This window comes from Erinaceus europaeus, chromosome 11, assembly GCF_950295315.1.
Source record: "Erinaceus europaeus chromosome 11, mEriEur2.1, whole genome shotgun sequence".
Lineage (NCBI taxonomy): Eukaryota > Metazoa > Chordata > Mammalia > Eulipotyphla > Erinaceidae > Erinaceus > Erinaceus europaeus.
The window spans coordinates 77,043,710-77,060,307 of NC_080172.1; the positions used below are offsets into that span (position 1 = coordinate 77,043,710).

At 42.4% G+C, this 16,598-nt stretch overlaps 1 protein-coding gene across 2 annotated transcripts in view; it reads left to right on the top strand.

Moving 5' to 3' along the window:
• The window catches only part of SLC44A3 (solute carrier family 44 member 3), an 89,127-nt gene that overhangs the window by 29,078 nt on the left and 43,451 nt on the right, over positions 1-16,598 (top strand). For both annotated transcript variants that reach the window (XM_007533995.3, XM_007533998.3), the window contains exons 8-10: positions 911-1,035; positions 4,823-5,009; positions 13,583-13,748. In XM_007533995.3, the coding sequence (XP_007534057.2) occupies positions 911-1,035; positions 4,823-5,009; positions 13,583-13,748 (478 nt within the window). The remainder of the gene's footprint in view (positions 1-910; positions 1,036-4,822; positions 5,010-13,582; positions 13,749-16,598) is intronic.

Here is a 16,598-nt window from a genome sequence, read left to right on the forward strand (position 1 = left end):
CCATTCCAGCTGCTTCTCTTTTACTTGCTGGATTATGAGTTCATCCAGGTGTATAGGAAAAGGGACCCAAAGGACACTGACATACAGGAAGCCCAAAGCAGTGGCTGTTTACCATTGGTGTGGGGTCTTCCAATGTCTAGTAATTAGCATGGTTCTCATTTCTATGAATAATCAGCTTTACCCCCGCCCCCAGCAACTTAGAGCCCCAGATCCCAGGTACACAGTGAGTATGAACTAGAGGACAGGTCCCTTGGCCACTGAGGAGTGCTTTCCCTTCTGATCTATGACTGTGACCTTCTTATCATCACTATAGATGGGGTACAGGTGAGTGTCAGTCTCTAAATACCGAGTATGTACAAGTCAAGCTAGCCACTCACATCTGTGGGGAACCAAGCCAATATCTAGGCTGCCACAAGATTCTAACCATCAAAGCTTGTTTGGAAATTGTAGACCTGGACACTAATGTCATCCTTCTCATCATCCTGTAGGTGCAGTTTCCTCCCTGACCACACCCAAGGCCCAACCTACGGGCTGGCATGTACTCTTGGGGTTACCTCTCTGTGGCTCCCCAAAACATTAACCACTACAGGCCTGGTAGGCACATAAGAGCTGTTCTGGCTGTGCCCGGCTTCTCTCTTCTCTAGGTGGTCAATGGTTGCTTTTTTTTAATTGATGGGTTAATGTTTTACACTCGACGGTAAATATAATAGTTTGTACATGCATATCATTTCCCAGTGTTCCACAATGGTTGCTTTTTAAAGTCTGAAGGATTTGAAACCCTCTGCCAGAGTCAGGCCACCCACAGTGGTTCTTGGAGGGGGGTGGGCTGAGGGGTGGGTACAAAGTGATGTGTGTGTGTGTGTGTGTGTGTGTGTGCGCGCTGAGCCTTACTGGCGTTCTGTCCTTCTAGTTGTCTGTGGTGTCCTATGGTGGCTCTATTATGACTACACCAATGACCTCAGCATTGAGTTGGACACGGAAAGGGAAAACATGGAGTGCTTGCTGGGCTTCGCTACTATCTCCACAGTCATCACGGTAAGAAACACCCTTCAAGCTGTAGGTTAAGTGACCAGCCAGGACTTTGAAATCCAAACAACTGGAGTTTAACCCCAAACACTTTGAATTGCTTTTTTTCTTTCATCTCAGAATGTGCACACCTACTAGTGCAGTGAATACACATGCCTGTTTAATATTTTCATCTTTCATCTGAGCTACCTATATAGGAAGAAATTGAAACCTTCAAAAAGTAAGGAGCAGCTCTTACTTCTTTCCCAGTCACTTCCTCATTTGCTCAGAGGCTGATTCCTTTCCAGCCTCCTTGACTGTAAGGGGAATACTGTCAGGCAGGGAGGGGGTCAGACTTAGGCCACTTCCTATTTCCTGTTTGTGCAGTGAGCCCCCCCACCCCCACCCTGCCCCAAGCCAGTGGGTGCCCTGCTTTCAAGGGTGTGGCAGTGCCACTGCCCTTGAACACAGAGGGTCCTTTGTTTCCAAACCTGCTGGTCACTAGGTTATTTTGTCTTTCAGAAAATCTGTTGCCTCCTCTGTGAACTCCCAGGTTGAAAACAGGCAGGCATAGACAGTAGATACCGTTGTTGAGTGGTTGGCAGCTGAAAATCCTTCTGGTCCCTCTCTGGGTGCTGGTAGAAGTGCTAGAATCACAAAGTCCAGCAGAAAGTCTGGAGTTGATTGTGTGTGACCAATGTCATCCAAACTAGTGTGCTGTTTTCATGTTGTTTTGTAAAGGAGCAAAGCCACAAACCCATTAGATCTCTCTGAGCAAATTCAGTTGTCCCTTCTGAGCAAAGTTTTCATTTTCCATATTTGGTTTAGTCTTCACATTTTCTCTTTCAGTGTTTGTGTTTCTATAAATTGCAGTTCAGGCAGTAAGCATATGATTAAACGAGAGCTCAAGGTTTATTTAGCCGCAGGGAGGGACCAGTAGCCAGCTGAGCCAGGGTCTATGAATGAAGCTGGGCCTCCGCCGGATAGGGTTCTCGAGCTGCTGGGCATGGAGGGAGTGGAGTAGGGGCAGAGGCAAGAGAGAGCATATTAACTCCAGACCCCTCCACAGGCCTTTTGTCTCTACAAGCTGATCCTTTAGTGGCCACCTTGATGCCATTTCAGCAGGGACTGCTCTTCTCTAGCTGTGAGGGTAGAGAAGGGAACACTGAGTGTAGAGAAAGGCTGCTTTCTCCTGTGTCCTTAGGCACTGCCCAGTGGTTGGGACAGTGGGTGGAATCGAGACATAGCTCACACACCATTCATTTGATACATACTTCATGTTACTTGGCTGAATTCATGCCAGTTGCTGGTTGTTGGATGAGCTTATTTTCCTAAGAACATTAAGTTTGTGGCCAGATGGTGGCAAACCTGCAGAAACCATATGTTACCACATGCAAGGACCTGGGTTCAAGCCTCTGCCCCCCACCTACAAGACAGGGTGCTTTATAAGTGGTGAAGCTGTGCTGCATGTGTCCCTTTCTCTCTCCCCCACCCCTTCCCTTGCAATTTCTCTGTCTCTGTAAAAATAAAAATTAAAAATTAAAAAAAAAACCTAGTTTCTAGGTTCTTCGTCATCACCACTATTTACTAAACTTCTGTTCTGCACAAGATCCTTGTACTAAGTAATAGAGTCAACAAGACACAACACTGAGCTATTAAATAGTATATGCCACAGGATGTGCTAGGTAAAAAAAAAAAAAAGAAAAGAAAAAGGAACAAAAAGCAAGCCATGCACAGTACACAGAGGAAGAATCTGACTATTGCAATCTCAGGCTATTATTCACATTCCCACCCAGCATGTGTCCCTCAAAAAGTGGCTTGACTGTTTAGATCTCAGTCTCCATTTCTGTCACACAGGGTGGTCATCTGTGAGGATGCCATGTAGATATACACTTCTGTCAACCATGGGGCCATCCATCATGGAAGCTGGGGGGTGGGGAGGGGCCTTCTTTGTGCTATCTAGGTGGAGACCAGAGACAGAGGGTGCTGGACTGGTTGTGGAGTAAGAGCATGGCCATGGCTGCGAAAACCACTGCCTGCCTGCTTTTTCCATTGACGCTCAGCTCCCACAGACCCCTGAACACGGTGAGGGCAAGAGCTCAGGGAGGGAAGACCTTGTTGCATGTTCCTAGTATGCTCTGTTCCCCAATACTGGTCTCCAAGAGAAAGAAGGCCCCTCCCTCATATCCCTTTCTTACCCTTACTTTCCCAGGAGGGAGTGAAAGGGAGAGTCAACATTCACAGGAGAAAAGTAGACCCACTGAGAGGGTCTCCTCCTTCAACCCTTATCCTCCTCCTTGCTCACCTGGGAACCCCCTTCTTGCTCATCCTCTATCCTGTCCAAGGTTGAATTTTAGTACCAATATTCCGGGCTAGCTTCGCGGGAGAGCAACGCTAGCCCGGCACCAATATAACAGCCTCACTTAGTGACCTGAATCCCAGGGAGACTCTGGCCAACTACCAAGATCACTAGCTAGGGATGTCTTATATTTGCTTATTTATTTATTTATTTACTTATTTATTTATTTATTTTCTTCTGAGTTTTAGAAGCTGCCTTACAAGTGAACTTGAAAACATTGTCTGGGAAGACAGGGGCTACCTGGAATGGCATTTACTCAGAGTCTAGTGTAACCTCTAGCAATAATGAAGAAAATGGGGTGAATGCATTAGATGCTGGTCTCAGGCTTTAGTCTAGGAGCATAGGCTGAAATGAAATTTCCTGCAACTTAGGGCCCAGAAAGGTGAAGTCAAGAATTTACCTATAGTGATGAGTCAGCTCTGCCCTGGCCATGCCCATGAGGGATGCTGAGCTCCTTAGAGACTTTTGAAAAGTCTTGGACTAGAGGTGACCTCCCACCTTTTTTTGAAAATATGTAAGTTCTTTTTTGTATTTGTAAAATATTTTATTTTAATGACAGAGAAATACAGAGAGAAAGAGAGAAAGAGCAGGACATTGCTCACCTCTGGCTTATGGTGGTACTGGGGATTGAACCTGGAGCCATAGAGTCTCAGGCATGAGACTTTTTTCATAGCCATTATACTATATCCCCAGCCTGACCCTCCACCTATAATGAGCATCTTTCTGGTGTTTTTCAACTGTAAGAGAAACATTTTATGTACATATCTATAGAAGTTGTAAAAACATACATTTAAATACATGCATATGTTAGCCATTGTACTCAAACCAAATTTGTTTGCCTAATCATGTTGCCTCTATTATCTATCATTAACATTTGAAATAAAAATAAGACAGTAGAGACATTAATATAGTAGTTAGAAGACTCCCAAAAATCAAAGACCCAGAGCCAAATAAGATAACTTTGCCAGTAAATCTTATTAAACTTTACAAGATCTTATACCTATCCTTGTCTGGCTCTTCCAGAACTTTTGTGTAAAAACAGATCCAAGCTTGTCTTTCTTTTCTTTTTTTTTTTTAAATTTTTTATTTATAAAAAGGAAGCATTCACTAAACCAAGAAAAGTTTTGCTCAGTGTATTCTAGTGTCCCCTGACTATGAGATAACCTTCTAATTAAAACCTACCATCTTTTGTGGTCAGGGAAAAAGTTCAGGTGGGCTTTTATGGGTATACAAGCATGGGGCTTGTGGTTCCTGAGACTCCTGCTTCAATCTAACAGAAATCATCATATGGCAGGTGCTCAATTAGTATTTGCACATCTGTTCAATTGTACTGAAAGTAGTGAGTAGCTATCTTTAAAAAAGCTGTTTGCTTAAAGTCAGTAAAACATTAGGGTTTGTTTTAAACTCTCCTCAGCTCTCCATTATCTGGGTGATTTACTCTAATCCCTTTCTTACCAGGTGGTTCTACTCATCTTGATTTTTATCCTCAGAAAGAGAATAGAACTGACCATTGAGCTTTTCCAAGTCATGAATAAAGCCCTCCGCAGCATTCCTTTCCTGCTGTTCCAGCCATTGTGGACAGTTGCCCTGCTCCTCTTCTTCTGGGTCCTCTGGGTGGCCGTGTTGCTAAGTCTGGGAACTGCAGGTAAGGGCAAAGGGTATGGCTTTCGTTGCCTTGGAATCCTACACAAGACCTCCTCATTCTGGATCTTTTGGCCTATTCTTATAGAGACCAAACCTCCTGTGCCTCTAGAGGTATCTAGTAATGGCAGTAATGGTACTGGGAACTCTGTTCCCTGGAAAAGCAGGAAAATTATTTCCTCTTTTGGGAAAACTGTCAGGTGTCTCTGGCTTTGAAGATTTGTCTGAGGAAAAAATACATGGTATCTGTGGTACATTGTCAAGTCCCATCAAATCAGTGGGTGGTGAAGAATCCAGGAAAGACCCCATTAAAAAATGTTATTCTCAGCAAAGTCAGCTGAAGTGTAAAGCAAGTGTATGATATATATTCATATAGCTTGGTCCTGAGAAGGTATCTGTACAGTGCTTCCTACAAGACACAGTCCTCAGCATCAGCTCTAGTGTTTTATTACAACACAGTTGCTTGAACCCCATCCTCAAGAGATGCTAATTCCTTTGGCTTGAGGTTGAGCTAAGAATCTATTTTTTTGAATCCCCGTAAGAAGGAAATTGCATTGTAGAGCACTGTGAGTCAAAATACTGTCTAAAACCATCAAAGAAGTTTATACCAGAGGCCAGGCTATGGCATACCCTGTAGGGTACATGTATTACCATGATCAAGGACTTGGGTTTAATTTAAGCCTTTGGTCCTCACTTGCAGAGGGAAAGCTTCACTAGTAGTGGAGCAGTGTTTCAGGAATCTTTCTTCTTCTCCATCTTCCTCTTTTCTCTTGATTTCTCTTTGTCTCTATCCAAAAAAATACACAACTAAATATTTTGATTGATTTAATAATGATCAACAAGACTGTAGGATGATAAAGGAGTACAATTCCACACAGTTCCCAACACCAGAGCTGCACATCCCATCCCCTCCATTGGAAGCTTTTCTGTTCTTTATCTTTTTCTGTTCTGTTCTTTATCTATGCTCTGGGAGCATAGACTCAGGATCATGGAGTGCAGAACGTGGAAGGTCTGGCTTCTGAAATTGTTTCTCTGCTGGACATGGGCTGATCCATACCCCCAGCCTGTTTCTGTCTTTCCCTAGAAATAAAGTATTTTAAAAAGGTGATTATGCCAGAAAAAATATATCATTCCATTGCTTCCTTCATTGCAAATGGGTTTCTTATCTCTATCAATCTTGGTGATTTAATGTTATTTTATTGTACTTTTTTATTTCTCTGTATCTGTTTAAGATTTAACACACCCAACACCAAAATTTTAGTGCCATCATACTGTCAGTATGCCCCACACACCCTTTTTTCTCATTTCCTTCTCTGATAACTACTTTATTTTTCAGAGTCTAAGAGTTATTTCTGTTTTGTTCTACAAGAAATCCTTGCTCTGCCGAAAATGTCATCAGACCAAAACAATGGGCTTAGAAATGCAACTAATTATATTCTAACACAGCTCCTTATCTTACAGATAATAGTGTGTGTGTGTGTGTGTGTGTGTGTGTGTGTGTGTGTGTGTGTGTGTGTGTGTGTGTGTGTGTGTAGTCTGTGGACTACTTCTGCACAGCACTATTTTGGGTGCCTGACTTCTCTAATTCATACTCCAGTGCGAGTATAAAAATGTTTCTGAAACATCCAGACAAATAGGAAGCACAGCCAATGTCAAATCAACAAGGCAGATGTAATGCCTTGATGTTTATCCAGCTTAGTTTGTCTCCTCTTGGCTCTGGTCATGTACATGTAAAAGTGGGCTGTTAGCTGAGTTCTAGTAACTGGTTCCTCCTCCTTCTTCTCTAGAGTAATCTGCCCACTAGAGAACTATTTCAGGATGGTCAGAGACTCCCTGGAAATGCATGTTTCCAACTTCTTAGGTGCTATAGAGATGTTCTCCTTTGGTCAAACAGGTTCAGGACAGTTATCAAATCAGGATGAGTGATGGAAAACTCAATACAGCAATGGCATAGACACGATCTTAGGTGATTTCTTTCTCACAAAGATGAAGTACAGAAGGAAGGGACTAAACTCTAGCATTGTCCTTGTGGGAGTCATGTACTCATGTACCTCCTTTGTTTAACATAAGATAAAGAAAGAGAGGCAGAGAAAGAGTGAAAGACAGCATAGCATCTTCACTGCTGTGGAAGCCAGACTTGAACCTGGGTACAAATGGGAAAGCAGCATACTATCCAAATGAGCTATGTCGCCAGCCTAGGTGCCTCTGCTCCTCCATTACACTTCAGTCCTTGTAGCTCATGTGCAAACTCTGTTCTGTCCACCAAGTCTTCTGCTGCTTCGCCCACTGTTCTAGTCCTGACAGAACTTGCCCTGATTTTTTTTTAATTTTTTATTTAAGAAAGGATTAATGAACAAAAACATAAGGTAGGAAGGGTACAACTCCACACAATTCCCACCACCCAATCCCCATAACCCACCCCCTCCCCTGATAGCTTTCCCATTCTCTAGCCCTCTGGGAGCATGGACCCAGGGTCATTGAGGGTTGCAGAAGGTAGAAGGTCTGGCTTCTGTAATTGCTTCCCCGCTGAACGTGGGCGTTGACTGGTCGGTCCATACTCCCAGTCTGCCTCTCTCTTTCCCTAGTAAGGTGTGTCTCTGGGGAAGCTGAGCTCCAGGACACATTGGTGGGGTCTTCAATCCAGGGAAGCCTGGCCAGCATCCTGGTGGTATCTGGAACCTGGTGATTGAAAAGAGAGTTAACATACAAAGCCAAACAATTTGTTGAGCAATCATGGATCCCAAGCTTGGAATAGTGGAGAGGAAGTGTTAGGGAGGTACTCACTGCAAACTCTAGTGTACTACTGCTTTCAGGTATATATTTTGCAGTAGTTTATGGATACGTGTGCACATAAGCTCTCTCTCACAGAAACTGGTGTATATCTAGGTTATGGGACTTTGTTAGAAAGTGAACTACCTGAGATGAAATTAGAGTGTACTATAAAAGGAAAGGTCTCACCCGAGTAATGAAGCTGAAGGGTTGTCATTCCACACGTGAAGTCTCTGGACACAGTCTGAGGTGAAGAATGTTGAGGTGGCAATCGTTGCGTTGGTTAGGTTGTAATCGGCGGATGCATTATTATTTGATTTGGATTGGGAGATGCATACGGGAAAGTGGGCCCTATCCAAGGGTTCCAGGACTGGGGGAAGTAGGGGCTCTATAGTGGAGATGTGAGGTTCCTGCTGTCTTAGGGTTCAAAAAGACAATCGATAGTTAATGTTATCATCACATTATTTGTTAATTGGGTTAACTTTGAAAAGTCCTTTTGTTATGGTTTGCTGTACAGTATCCAGTATCTTGTATATAGCTGTGCTATTGGTTGCTTCTAATCTACTTGGTCTAGGCTTTTGAGAGAGTCCGCATATCAAATACACAGTCTATATATTAAAAGGATTCAGTTTGTTTTTTGAGAAACTTTGAGACATACAATTGATTTTCCCCCTCTCATATTAATTAACTAGTGATTTATATGTCTACATTTTGCTAGGAGTGTACATAAACACCATTCCCACCACCAAAGGACTGTGACCCATCCCTCCCGCCCACTCCCACCCCCCACTGGCCCAGGAAGCTGCATGTCTACCCCTCACCACTGGGTTTTTATTTTGGTGCCCTGGTCCTTGTGTATTTTGTAATGTGTGTGCTAAACCAGGTGTGTCACCACCCGGCATGAGGATTTTTTTTTTTTTAAACATATGAGATGATGGGGGCTGAGGGAGACAGCATAATGGTTATGCAAAAAAGACTTCATGCCTGGGGCTTTGAGGTCCCAAGTTCAATCTGCAGCCCCACCATAAGCCAGAGCTGAGCAGTGTTCTGGTAAAAATAAAATAAAATAATATATGTGTGTGTGTGTGTGTATATGTATATGCATATATGTATGTATATATAATGATTAGAGACAATTCACAGAGGAATATTTTGATGAGGTAAAAAGAGGGAGAACTACAGAAATGTTTTCAAGTGAAAGGGGTCAACTGTAGTGTACAGACAGCTTTCATAGTAGGGGTGATGAGAACAAGGAGATGGAAGGGGACAGCACTGGAGCACTGGCAGAGATTTTGAGTTGTTTCAGTTTTCTCAGAATGTGGGGTTGGGGGAAGGCTCTTGGAGAGTGGAGGAGAATTTGTAAACAGTCCAGAAGAAAGGGAAATGAGTACATGAACAGAGCAGCATGTGAGTTCCTGAGACTTACATAGGCAATATCTTCCTCCTGGCTTTTTCTATGTCCCCCGTTCCCATAGTTAATGCCCAGGGTAATTCCAGCATGTAGCAGATGCTAAATAGATAGTTATTAAGTTAATTCCAGAACTTGAGTTTTATCTACTTATTCTTGATTATATCTGACTTCTTATTTTAAGTGTCTTACCTATGCAATCCTCATAACAGGACCGTGTATGACATTGAAAGCCGTAAGACTAAATGGGACCAGCAAGGGAATGAGAAATATGGAAGAAGCTTTTAGTATGTTCATATCACAGGTGATGAAACATATTTAGAAAGATTTCAGAACCTGCCTGAGGTTGGACAACCATTAGAGGCTAGTGTAGAGAGATGTGCCTTTCAACCTGTCCTCAAGCCCCAGCTTGTAACCACCACTTCATCTTTTTTTTTTGCTTCCAGGGTTATTGCTGGGGCTTGGTGCCTGCACTATGAATCCACTGCTTCTGGAGGCTATTTTCTCTCCCTTTTGTTGCCCTTGTTTTTTATCATTGTGGTTATTATTATTGTTGTCATTGATGTCATTGTTGTTGGATAGGACAGAGAGAAATGGAGGAGGAGGGAAAGAGAAAGACGCCTGCAGACCTGCAGACCTGCTTCACCGCCTGTGCAGCGACCCCTACAAGTGGGGAGCGGGGGAGGGGGGACCTCTAACCAGGATCCTTACTCAGGTCCTTGTGCTTCATGTCATGTACGCTTAACCTGCTGCGCTACCGCCCGACCCCCACTACCTCTTCATTTTGATGGTAAAAGAATTGAGGCCTGGATTGCTTATGACGTATGAGACCTGAGACTGGAACCAAGTCCTTTTCCATGTGCTCTCCCCACCACCAAGAGCCATCATTTACTGGGATTTATCTATCTGGAGTCGGGTTCACACTTTCACTGCCTATAGTAGCATTGCTCTAACAGCCCTTAGTGATTCAGCAATCCTTCCATGAGTTTTTTCTCTTGCCTGCACCAATACAACTATCCAGGAGAGGGCAGTTGTGCTCATAACCAGCACAGCCCATCCATAGTCTATGTTCAACTTGTTTCTAGGCTTTGGCCCTGGAGTCACAGCATCTGGTTTTTCAAATGTTTGTTTAAAGCAGTGCTTCCAGAGCAGCAGTTTGTCCTCCAGGTAGCATTTGATAATGTCTGGAGACATTTCTTGAATTGTCGTGATTACTGGAGGGGTAGTAGATATCCCTGGTGTCTCATAGACAAAGACCAGAGATGCATTTAAACACACGATACTGCACAACGGGCTCCCGCTCCCGCTCCCACCCCTAACATAGAATTACGTGGTCTAAAAATGACAGTTGGTTCACTGAGAAACTCTGCCGTAAAGGAAAGTGTGCACAGAGGAAGAATCAAAAGTGGTTTCAATAAAGATGTTTAAAAATAAGTAACCAGTACAGAATAACTTATGTAGATGCTGTTTCTTTGGGGAATGCCAAAGATCTGAATGCTTGCATGCATTGTGGCTAATCACTCCAGCCACTCTCCTCTCACTGGCTGTCATCATCTGAGTGCCAGGCAGTAATTTGCATGAACTTGTCTGTCTTGATGGCCCATGGCAGCTGAGAAGAAAGACCATCCTTTTTTAGACTCCAGGGTCTTCATCTCTACTTGAGAACTGTCAAAGAAATCCTCCCTCCTTTCTGTGGAGATATTCTCCAACTTAAAACCATGTGTGATGTTGTAGTCTCAAGACTCGTGGACTTGAGTGAAAGAATAGTGTGACTGTTCATGAACCCTTCATGTCTGATACTCCAAGGAGTTTTCCAAATTCCCACTGACCACATATATCTAAGCACTTAGCATTTGAGCTAGTTGTGATGGATCACCTCATTTGAAATTGGAAAAAAAAATTTCTGAAACAGATCCATTTTTGAAAAACATAAGCTTTTGTCAGTGCAAGATAGACATTGCCTCCATGACAAAATAAATAAATCCATTTTTTTATAAAATATTAACTTCTCTTGGTAAACCATGGTGTTCTACTACTTCTCACAGTGCAACTCTTGTTCCACAGAACACAGAGCATAAGGAACTAAGACCAGAATTAGCCAAAGGACTCAGTTTGCTCGATAGCATGATTGCCTTTTCCCACTTCCTTTGCATAGGTCCTGTTCTGAATGACTGGAGACACATGAATCATGAAGCTAAGATCAGTTAATAGCTATGAAAATACCTTTAAATTTTCACATTATGGGTTTCACCAAAGATAAAAGTACACATTATCTTTTTTTCTTTTTTAAAAACTTTTTTATTATCTTCATTTATCTTCTAGACAGCCAGAAATGGAGAGGGGAGGGTGAGATAGAGAGAAAGAGAGACAGAGAGACACCTGCAGCACTGCTTTACCACACTTGCAAAGCTTCCCCCTGCAGATGAGCACTGGTGACTCGAACCTCGGTCCTTGTTCATTCTAACATGTGCTCTCAACCATGTGTGCCACCACCCGGCCCCAGTGCACATTATCTTGCTTACAGTACTTTATGCAAAATAGATAGAGTAGGCTATCTCAAAGTCAAATGTAGCCACAGATCTGCCATTTATATTTTCCAAGTTCAAACTGAATATAACTATTTCATGAAGGAGAATTCAAGGGCTTCACTAGATGAGGACAAAGAAAGCAAGGTACAGCCATAGGAACAGTAAGGCACCAGTTGACCTCTGTCTAGTACAGTATTGTGCTCCTGAAAGTTAATCATCATCACTTATGGAGTGAGATTTCTGTGGAGCAAGATACATAGTTACATCAGGTGACACATACCTATATAGTTGTCACCTGATCTTCACCTCTCTGGGCTTTTTCAGATAGAAAAAGAGAGAGAGAGGGCCTGAGCAATGGTGCGTCCGGCTGTGAGCACATGTTACAATGCATATGGACTCAGATTCAAGCCCCCAGTCCTCACCTGTGGGGGTAGAGGGGCTTCACAAGTGTCAAAGCAGTGCTGCAGTTGTCTCTCTGTCTCTTTATCTCCCCCATCACTCTCATTTTATCTCTGTCTCTATACAATAAATAAATAAAACATTTTTTAAAAAAAGAGAGAGTGAGAGAAAGGGTGAGAGACCACAGCACTACCGCTTCTCCCAATGCCAGTGCTCCCATAGTGATGTAGCAGGGGGTTGAACTCGGGATGTAAAGCAGGTGCCCTCCCAGGTGAGCTGTCTCGCTGATCCAAAATATAAACATTGTACAATAATATATAGAAATTACCAGGATATATATATATATATACAGCACTACTGCACTGGGAGAAGCGGTAGTGCTGAGATGTCTTTCCCTTTCTCTGTCTCTTTCTATATTTGAAATTTGACCTGAAGAGGTGAAGTCCCAGGGATAACTCTGTATGTGCATGTGTATTTGTATTAGTGCACCTAGCAGGCATTTTAAATGTGCTAGCATAGTTTGTACTGAAATGAAATCTGAAATGGTGCCCTTTGAAGAAGTCAGCATTCTTGTCTGTTTTATGAAGTCTACAGTTTTTTTGGTAAAGCAAGTTCTGTAACATAATCCTAAAGGCTTTCTGTTTTAGATTCCTTGGCTCTGGATTAATATGCTCTTTCCAGTTACCCTGAGCAATGAGATATTACAAAAGTTACTTGACTCTTCAAAGCCTAAGTTTTGAGGGCCAGGTGTTGACACATTTGGTTGAGTGCACACACTACAGTGCACAAGGGCTCAGATTCAAGACCCTGGTTCCCACCTGCAGGAGGAAAGCTTCATAAGTGATGAAGTAGAGCTGCAGGTGTCTCTCTGTTTCTCTCCCTCTCTAGCCCCTCTCCCTTCTCAATTTCTGTCTCTATCCAATAAACTTTTTTAATGCTGAAAAAAGAGCCTAAATTTTCACATCTACAGAGTAGATCAAGCATTAGAGTATATGTCAAGTGTTTTACAAATTGCCAAACATTCAATGTAATTATTATTGGTTTTTTTTTTACATTATTACTATCTTACAAAATTACATGTCAACAGGGGTTTAAATCCACACCATTCCCACCACCAGATTTCTGAATCTTCAATCTCCCCACTGCAATCCACTACAGTTCCCCTAAGGTTATAGACATGGACCAACCATCAATTCTACAGCTATCTGTTTACAGTTATACATAATTACCACCTTTTTTTCCTGATCCAATCCTCTCTTCTCCTGTATGGTTTATATCATTAATAAGTCTACTATGTGTTCCCGTTTTTTCATTTTGCTCTGGAAATCTTAAATCACTGTAGTTGCTTCAAACTAGATTGGCTTCTGTGTTTCATTCAATGCAAGGGGACAGGCATGAGAAGGCATAGTCTGTTGAACCTTCTTTCATGCCTAGGAATTATTGGTTAAGGTTTGTTTATGTTTTAAACTTTAGGAACCGCTCACGTTGGTGAAGATGGCCAAGTGGAGTATAAGCCTCTTTCAGGCATTCGGTATATGTGGTGGTACCATTTAGTGGGCCTCATCTGGACTAGTGAGTTCATCCTTGCATGCCAGCAAATGACTGTAGCTGGGGCAGTGGTCACTTGTTACTTCAACAGGTAGGTCTGGCATGTCACTCTTGTTGTTTTGTCTATGTGCTTCCTATTGTATGTCTCAAGATATTTTGGAGTTTTGACATGACCCTTTAAAAAGGATTGATGCGAGTTGGGCGGTAGCACATGGTGCAAAGCACGAGGGCCGGTGTAAGGATCCCGGTTCTAGCCCCTGGCTCCCCACCTGCAGGAGGTCACTTCGCAAGCAGTGAAGCAGGTCTGCAGGTGTTTATCTTTCTCTCCTCCTCTCTTTCTTCCCCTCCTCTCTCCATTTCTCTCTGTCCTATCCAACAACAACAACAGCTATGACAACAATAACAACTACAGCAAGCACAACAAGGGCAACAAAATAGGAACAATAGCCTCCAGGAGCAGTGAATTCGTAGTGCAGGCACCGAGCCCCAGCAATAACCTTAGAGGAAAAAAAAAAAAGAGGATTAACAAGAGCAAAAACTACACTAAAAATTGAACTAGATACTCATTTTTGGTGGTATAAAAAAAGTGATACCTTAAATATGTAACGTTTACATGTTCTTTTGTTTTAAGCTAAAAGTTTCAGAAAAGAAGCCAAACAGGAAGTAATTACACTGCTTAAAATTGAAAGTCATCTGAAAGGAAGGGTAGTCTTATGTAAATATCCATCTTTAGTGACTTTACATTAGAAAAAAAATACTGGTCTGTTTGGAATATACTTCAATGAATTCTGCAAAACTCGCTTTATTCTGTGTAAAATGAGGAAAATGTTTGTTTAGAAAATGACTTAAAGGGCCAGTGAAAGCTCATTTGGAGGGGCCGGGTGGTAGAGTACCTAGCTGAGTGTACATGTTACAATGTGCAAGGACCCAGGTTCAAGCCCCCAGTCCCCTGCATAGGGGAAGCTTTGTGAGTAGTGAAGCAGTGTTGCAGCGTCTCTCTGTCAGTCTCCCTCTGGATCTCACCCTTCCCACGCTGTCTCTATCCAATAAATAAAGATAATAATTTTTAATTTTAAAAAAAGCTTGTTTGGATAGTATACTGCTTTAACATGTACACAACCCAGATTAGAATCTAGTCTCTTTCTCTCTTCCTCTGTATCTCTATCAAAGAAAAAAAAAGGAAATAATGACAAATTCTAAGAGAATTGTATATAACTGTAAAATATAATGGGTGTTTACATATTGGGTTGTCAGAAAAGTCATGACGCATTTTGGCATAGAAATATATGTTATGACTTTTCTGAAGACCCAGTAGTTAAGTAGTAGTGATTTAATTGTTTCTTTGCTCACCATGGTACTTAAGTGTTATATCCCATTACCTTATCAGAATAATTAAGAACACACACACACACCCAAGCCCTTTACCTTTTTGTGTGTATGACTTCATGGGGCAATGAGAAAACCGCAGGCAAGAACATGGCCAGGACAATGATAGGGTTGGATACAAAACAGGAAGTTTACTCCCAATAGAGCCAATCCTCTTCTAATCTCAGACGAAATGAGTAGATAAACATGAGTGCGTGTGGGGGTAAGAAAGACAACTGGGATGATTCACCCCATTGAGCAGTTACCTCCTGGTGATAAAGAGCATTGTTGGCTTTTCATATAATCATGCTGTTTGGGAACCACCGTCATTAGAGACTCTGAAGGATCGCATAGGGGCCTCAGTTCTTGGCACTGACAGCCAGGGAGTTGCTAAAGGTGGGTGGCACATACTGCTTTTCCTGAGTAGAAGAACAAAGGTTTACCTAACCAAATTGGCCAGTAGATAATAGCTTTCTGACAACAGTGCTTTCTTGTTGTCTTAGAATCACGAAACAAAAGCATTTTCAACAAGAATGTGGGATTGGTACTTCTGAAGAGATATGTGCATGTATCCTTTTACCCTTCCCCCTACTCTGATGCCACCCCAAAATTATGAGAGAGAGAAGGGGGTTGTATATACACAAGGATGGTAGGAAGCAGAGATCAGAGCAGTGGGTAAGAAATACTTAACAAGTGTGGAAAGCTGAAGAGGGGATTGGTGAGAGGAAACTCTGAGCACACTGGACAAAGTTATAAAAGGCTGCGTGTTTGTACTGGGAGGGAGAGAGACTGGAAATAAGATGTAAACTGGAGCCACAAAAGCAGAGAGAGGCTCAGAAGTTCACAGGTAACATGAACTTCTGGAGTTTAGCTAAAAGCTTTCCTGAGGGCCAGTTAAGCCCCAGGTCCCTCTCCTCCACACCAGTAGAACACCGGAACTTTGCGCGCGCTCTCTCTCTCCCTCTCTCTCTCTCTCTCTCTCTCTCTCTCTCTCTCTCTCTCTCTCTCTCTCTCTCTCGGAGAACCAGAAAGGCTTGGGGAACTGAAACAGCTGAGGCTGGTGCTGTTGAGTACACCAGGTTCTGCACTGAAAGAAAGTGGAGAGGAGTAAGCAAAAGTGTAACCACTGAATAGGGAGAACCCCTACCAGAACAACAGTCTAACAACAGCCTGCATCCCATGGCTTCATTTCCAGTATGTAGACAGACAGGTTACTGTCTAAGCAACTGGCAAGAGATTCATCTGTAAGTTGTCTAACTGAATTTGAAAACCTACCGGTAATGCGTAATAGAGTTCCCCAATGAAATGACATGAGACCTGAATTCTGAACCAGACAACAAGACACACCAATTAACAAGCAGCACCTCTTAGAGCTTCCAATTCATTTTTAGTGCCTACTCATAAATGTGCCTAGACAATCAATGATTAACAAATATTTAACAAGGACTATAAAAATGTAGAGAAAGAAAGTGACTAAGATAAGCAAAAATAATTTAGAAAAAATATAAATAATATTAAGTAGTAGAAGAAAGCTTTAAAAACACCTAATATCCTCAGAGAAGAAGAGTCTTAGTAA